Consider the following 7,459-nt stretch of genomic DNA (forward strand, 5'->3'; position numbering starts at 1 on the left):
GTCTACAGTGTGCACTGTGAGGGGGGTGACAGATCTGTGACAGCTTCTTGCTGCCCTTTTGTTTAGTTTGTATGGTATTTTTTTTTTTGTAACCCCCTGTGTACACAACTTGATATCTCATTTAACTTTAGTGGAGAGGACATTTTTATATATGAAACAAAGCCATTCAAAAATGAGCTTTTCAATCAGGAAATGAAATATAATGAACCTTTAATAAATAATGATGAGCTGTGGTGCAATGGTTGTAAAACATTAACTCACAAGTTGATAACATCACATCTGCACCTGTGTGTGTGTGTGTGTGTGTGTGTGTGTGTGTGTGTGTGTGTGTGTGTGTGTGTGTCTTCTGTGCTCAGAGGATTTTCATATTTAACTGTCTAATTGTCAAACTGAAGACTTCTGATAAGTTCATTCCAGTTACTTAGTAAAATGATCCCCCTCACCGTTGGGTTATCCAAACAGAGGAGTGCAGGTGAGACAATAACAGGTTGTAAAATTCCCACACATTGAGTTTTTATTGGCCTGATTGTACATCATATTTTAATAAACGAACTTGGCAGAATACGGCCTCTCTTGTTGGTGTAGTGAATGTATCCAAATGTCAATTTAAATCTCACTATCTCAGTGCAATTGCACACATTGACTGCTTCAGTAAATTACCAGTTACTCTGCAGAGGCAGATTATATAGATAATATAACTTAATATAACCTTAATCAACCAATAGACAATGATATATTCATAATTAAACCACATAGCATTTACAGATGTTTACAGATTAATGCATCAATAATTTAAAATCAATGATAGATGGTTGAAATGGGCCATAAAGCATCAGGAGTACTTTTACTTTTAGTATTTTTAAGTTTATTTTAATGCTATTGCATACGCATAAGTTTAGTTTTGATTGCAATACTTGTGAGAGTATTTCTACTGTTATTTTTATTAATGTAAAAGATTGGAATACTTTTAGCACTACTTCTAGTAAGTACACAGGAGGTTGGCCACAGGAATGGGGATAAAGAAAAATAAAGGTAAAGGTAACAATTAAAGGAGGTAGAACAGAACGAAGAGAGAAGAAAAAAGGTTGGAAGACAGAAGATAAGAAAAGAGTCATGGACAGAGAAGAGGAAGGAAGGAAGCGAGTTACAGGAGGAGATGACATAAGAAAGCTGCAGATAAAGAAAAAAGACATAATGACATTGGAGTACAGCATAGAAATGATACACAAACACATTCAGGTTCAGCCACGCACAGGATTTATCGTGTTTTCTGTGTTCTCACCCTCCATATGCACATTCTATCGCTTTATTCAAAAACATGTATTAATAAACCATGTGAATTCTTCTTGAGGAACTCAATTCAAAAGTTAGAACTAGGCAGAAGAGGCTAAACCGATGAGGGAAAGTGATGCAGCTTGGTTCATAAGAAACTAGATAACAGTGTGTGTGTGTGTGTGTGTGTGTGTGTGTGTGTGTGTGTGTGTGTGTGTGTGTGTGTGTGTGTGTGTGTGTGTGTGTGTGCGTGCGCACATGTGCATGTGTGCAGGGGGTTTGAGGGTGCAGCCTGTACTCACAGCTCAGACTTCAACATCAGTTCATGAGTGAAGTTAAGGTGAAAATAAATGGTAAGTTTTTCTTCCTTTTTTAAAATTGTAATCATATTGTTATGTTCAACTTTCACGTTGTCCGCTCACGATTTAACTCAAGTGTTTCTGATAAGTTTTTTTGAGTTACTATGTTTGGATAAGCGAGGAAAACATTTACAGAGAAGTTCAGGTTTGACAATAACAGTTTGTAAATTGACACACTTAGACTTTTATTGGCCTGATTGTACATTTTAATCAGTAACAACCGTCATTGTGCTCTCAAATGGACTTTAATCGTTTTCATTTTTAATTAACCAAATCTTGGGAAACAGTTTTTTTTTGTTTTGTTTTTTTTTTATTTTTATTTGGGGAAAGCAGGATCATTTTTGTCCTCTATGTCTCTACCTCTAGTATCACATTAAATAACTGACCAAATAGATAAACCATCAGATATTTGTGATACTTTCAACAAATATTTTGCAGCTGCTGGAAATCAATTTGACATGGTGTACTCAGGCTCAGGCACAGTCAGCTGCTGCCTCAAGAGCCCTTGTCAAACCATGCAGTTTACACTGCAGAAATTCACTTCCTATGAGGCACTTTAAGGTGTAGATATCAGGGAAGCAACTGCAGAGGATAAACTAGACTCATATTTTTGAAAGCTATGTGCTCCATTAATTTCTGATGAAATAAAAAAGTTTTTCTTCATTTAAGACTTAATGGTTTTGGTCTGGTCAATGTTCCCTGATTCTAGGGTGCTGCTTTGTTTTAAGGGTTTGATCATTAGATGTATTTGTATTAATTACATCAGATTAATTACTATCAATTATTATACATTTCTAATAACCACTCCTGCTCTACCGCCATTCCAACGATGGTGCCCCGTGTGAGGCCACCTTAAACTGCCTTTATTGCAATATTTATCTACAATAATCCAGTAATATTCATTGAAATTTTCAAACAAAATAAACATTATTTTTTCAACAGTGCAATGACATACAACGGTGAACATTGTAGATTTTAAAGTTTGGCAAACCAAACAGGAACACGTTGAAAAGAATAGGTCAAGTTGCTAATGCTTTGACATACTCAACTGAAAACATAGAAGAGGTAGTGGTAGTTCCTGCTAATTAGAAGACAATCCTGATATAATGTTGATGGAGGTTCTCAGTCATCCAGGTCATGGCAGTTGTGAGTGATGTATCGTAGGCAACTGGACGTGTTTCAGTTTCTTGAAGACGTTTCATCAGACCCAACAATACAGATGTGCCAATGGCTGCTATCAAAACAACCTGGGCTTCCAAAACACGTCAGCAGTGCCACAGGCTGAACGCCTCCATGCTATGCCGCAGTGATGCAATATATTCATGTAAAAGGAGCCTTGACCAAGTACTGAGTGCATAAATTAACATACTTTTCAGAATGTTGACATTTCTGTATTATAAATCCCTTTTTTTATTGGTCTCATATAATATCATAGTATTTTGAGATACCTGGGTTTTGATCTTCATTAGCTGTAAGCCATTGTTATCAGAATTGAAACCAAAAAGCCTGAAATATTTCACTTTATGTGTGATGAATATAGAATATATGAGCGTTGCACTTTTTTAATTAAATTTAGGGGGAAAAATGAACTCTTACGTTCTCATTTTTTTTTAGGTGCACCTGTAAAGAGGAATAGAAATACTTAAAATATATGGCACTCATAACCTGTTCAACATAATGAATAGTGTTTGATGTTGTTTTAACTTAACTGAATTAGTCACATAACATACAAGACTTGAGGAATGCTCTTCCGTCAGATCTATTTAATGGCTAAATAAATACATAATAACTATATAAATGTAGTTCCTGAACATAAACTGCAAAAAAAAGGTGCACTCTGAACATGAAGGTAGAGATTACTGTTTATTGTTAGTATGTTTAATAGAACTGGGATGCACTTCCATTGAGGCCATCAGAGATACTTACTGTAGCAGATGTAGTCAAGAAACAGAAGTTTAATAAAGACAAACATTTTGATCCCACTTGGGTTTGCAGGTGTCTCCCATTTTTCATCTGATTTCCTGATAGCTAACATCAGAACAAAGAGCTTAAACAAACCATGTTTAACTCAGAGATTACATCTGTGTGAAGTTTGCTGATAAGCATTTCCTGTCTCTGAGATGACTCTGTACATACTGTCATCCTGGTCATAGATCTATCTTACTTCTAGTGACATAACCCTGACAAAAGGAGAGTCAAAATTGTTTATCACTGTGTTTTCCCGTACTATGAATGTATATCAACAGTCATCACAGTCTGTAATAGCATAATAACAGGCACCATCCATTGAATTTAAGTACTGAAAACGTTGCATTGTAGATGTACAGCATAACATCAATAATCACTGAATACAGAAACACAGCCTTGTATAACTTTGTGGAATCACTTTTATTGTTTTTAATATAGGGCACTGCAAATGATGAACATTTAATGCAAACCAATCCATTGTAAATGTATCAATTGCAAATTTGGAGCAGCTCAACAATTTTTATTAAAAGTGAAATGTCCTTTAAATGACAGGACATATCACAGACTATCAAAACCCTTTATATATTCCCTTATCTGGATTTTTTTTATTTATTTATTTATTTTTATTTAGGAACAGTAGCTTCGATCCATTTCTTGTATTCACAAACATCCATAAATCCAACATCTTCAGCATGTGCTTTTTCAGCATCACCCATGAAAGAGAAAACACCATAAATCGTGTTCCCGACCATCACTCCTCCTCCAGAGTCCCCCTGTAGATGCTTGTTTGTTACAGACTTTTGCATAACTTTTTGAAAGGCTTATTGATATTAAAAAGGGTCAAAGTGATGACCATAGAAAAGATAAAAGGTTAGAAGCTGTGACTACTCACCTGAGATAAATCCACTTTGGAAGTTTCACCACAGAGGAAGTGGTTATATGATGTCAGCTCATCAGTGCTCATGATTGTCTTGAGTTTGGTACAGTCGGTAAGCTTGATGTCTGCACATTGGAGTTTCTCGGCTTCCCCACCGTCTAGATCTAAACAAAGTTTTTTTTATTGAATAATCTACGAGTGTATAGTTAGTATGTTATATAGTGTTTAGTGTAGTGTGTTTAGTGTATAGTGTAGTTGTTTTTTGTGTTGTGAGTCAAAACAAGGAGGAGACTGCTGAATGTGGAACAGGAATGAGCTGAGGGAGGCCTGAGCCTGAGGCATTGCCTGCATTGATATGTAAATAGTTACATACAACTTTGTAAATTTCAAAAACGTATGCACAAATTTAGCAAACAACAATTTATATTTGCATTATAACTAATGCAGTTGGTTCATTAAACATATTTGTGGTTTTCACAATAAAAAAATCTAACTTTTTCCTATTCTGAATGTATGTTATTTTGTGATTTTAGGTCCATAGTGTTAATACAGTATGTCAAAATGAAAAAAAATAACTGTACAGTCACACATGTGAGGTCGTGCTGAAAATAATGACACCAAACAAGGCAAGGTAAATAGTATAAGGTGAAATGTAATGGTATAATCAAAAGTAGTTAAAAACAGGCAATTATATCTCTGATGTCCCACCTTCAAACACAACCTCATTTGGCCATCCATGAAAAAGCTACTTAACCTCCTACTTTTCTATAGGAATATATGCTTCCTACTGGCAATGCACTAGTTCTTATAAAATAAGGAGGATTCATCTCACCTCTTTTGTTATTAGTGCCTTTGGTTTTGGTGACTCCAAAACCTGCAATCTGAACTGTATCACCTCTGAAATACAATTTAGAGAAAAAAAAAAAGACAAAAGGAGAGATTTTTTACATTAATAACCATTCAGTCTACAACATGAAAACCAAAAAATTCTACAGGACTATTGCATTTTTTATTTCACAATGAGTTGAGCTTTCAGATGTAATGAAAGAGAAAGATCTCAACTTACGGCTTGGGTTTCTTCGTACAATCTACAGGAAGATCTACAGGTGTAATCTTAGGAAGGTTGTCTAGGGGTGGTAGCTTCAGCAGCATGATGTCATGGATCCTGTTTTGGTCATCCCCATGCATCACAGGCGGCACTGTGATCACCACAGTTTTTTGTTGAGCACCTGGATGCACACCTACAACTGCTTTCATACCCCTGAAAATAAGTGAAGGTCACAGAAGAACATCACTGGATTGCTGAAGATTCATTACATTTCAAGTCAGCAAAATCATGAACAGAAGCAATGATATCTTTATTTTGGCAATGTTTTAGTTTTATATCAAAACATCAGTGATTGCTGCTTCAGCGTTTTTCAAACTGAGTTTATGAGAAATATGATTCCAGATTTGAAATGAAGCTCTCTCACCACATCCAGCAGTGAGCTGCGGTCAGAATCCAGTTGTTCTTGAGCAGAGAGCCGCCACATTCTAATAGATCCACCTCATTAATAAGTTTCACATGGTACATGCGCTGATTATCCAGACAGTTACCACCTCCAATGATCCTCTTCTGCAGATCCAACACTGAACTCAGTGTGACACCTGAAAGAGAAAAGTCCTCCACCAGGTTACTGTGAGTTAGAGCAGAAGACTTAGTAGAGAACAACTTGTTCCATCTTTACAAAGTTAATATACACATGGTGAAATGTTCAAAAGTTGTTTGAGTGTTTCCATTAAAGCCCAGTATTAGTTATTTTACAACTGGGAACACATTTATTTATGCTGTATAAAACTCCTCACACACTTCACAAACATGTACAACAGTTGATGTCACATTGAACACTCTAATGTGACAAAAAATAGTCAACTTTTATTATACAACATGGATTGTGCCACCTTACAACACATGTCACATAAATAAACTAGAAACACTGTAATAAAAGGTGTTTTGCCATTTTTGCAGAGTAATTTCAATTTCAGAAAATTCAGTTAAAGACTGATGATGAGTGATTCCAGTGATAAAATACAAAAACTACATATTTACTATGCAAAGATGTAAAGGACAGCGACAGATAGAGAAATAAGACAGTGCTCAACATGTGTCTTCTACATTTAGCCACAAGTTATCATTGACATCACACTATATGTTCTCTGTTGTAATGCACCTGGGAAATAATATGTTCTGATCTGTCCCTGACAATCTTCTGCAGACATGCCAGACATCCAGTATTCACTGTGTCCAAGAGGGACATGTGACCATGTGTGGCTGGTGGTCATGAACTTTACACCTCAACAAGGAAGATGATTCTTCTGAATCAATGGGCAAAGTTAGATGAAGTGACACCATCTTTGGATGGAGTGTAGCTGGAAGAGAACGGTGAGAAGCCACATTCTCCCAAACATATTTGATCCAAAGTGTGAATGTGAGTGTAAATTGTTTTCCATCTCTATGTGGATCCTCCTCTGGATACTGTTATTGCCTGTGAAGATCCATTCAGAAAAAAACAACCCTACAATATCTTCACTAAGTGTCTGAACCTGCATAACTTCCTCTCTTAGTTTCCACTTCCTCACTTCTGAAACAAGAGGTGCTGGGAACTTCTTCATCCACACTGATGCAGCATGAGACTCCACAGGTAATTACAGAACATACAGTAGTTAAAGTAAGTAACAGATGTGTGAAGCATAGTGGTCTACTCACCGACGCACAGCAACAGGAGAAGACTTGTCAAGCCACCCATCTCTGACTCTGACTCTGACTCTGACTCTGACTGCCCTCCACTGGTGTCTTTTTGAACATGTTCACACTGACCTGTTGGCCTTCCAGCCACCAATCACCTCATGAGGGTTTATCAAATCCACCTCATTGGCTACGAATGTTTTCAGTGATGCAAATTTTTGACCATTTATCAGGTGTTCCTGTGCAAAGTATCTCAAA

General features: G+C 36.4%; 1 protein-coding gene across 1 annotated transcript; it reads right to left on the reverse strand.

The window, feature by feature from the left end:
• Positions 1-4,006: 4,006 nt before the first annotated feature.
• LOC119025566 (anionic trypsin-2-like) lies at positions 4,007-7,262 on the reverse strand. The gene is made up of 6 exons (XM_037109275.1): positions 7,223-7,262; positions 5,949-6,123; positions 5,543-5,737; positions 5,309-5,373; positions 4,492-4,640; positions 4,007-4,372 (listed from the first exon to the last, which is right to left on the reverse strand). Exons 1-6 carry the CDS (start codon positions 7,260-7,262, stop codon positions 4,223-4,225), a joined length of 774 nt encoding a protein of 257 aa, XP_036965170.1. The 3' UTR covers positions 4,007-4,222.
• Positions 7,263-7,459: the final 197 nt, after the last annotated feature.

This window comes from Acanthopagrus latus, chromosome 1 (genome assembly GCF_904848185.1).
Source record: "Acanthopagrus latus isolate v.2019 chromosome 1, fAcaLat1.1, whole genome shotgun sequence".
Lineage (NCBI taxonomy): Eukaryota > Metazoa > Chordata > Actinopteri > Spariformes > Sparidae > Acanthopagrus > Acanthopagrus latus.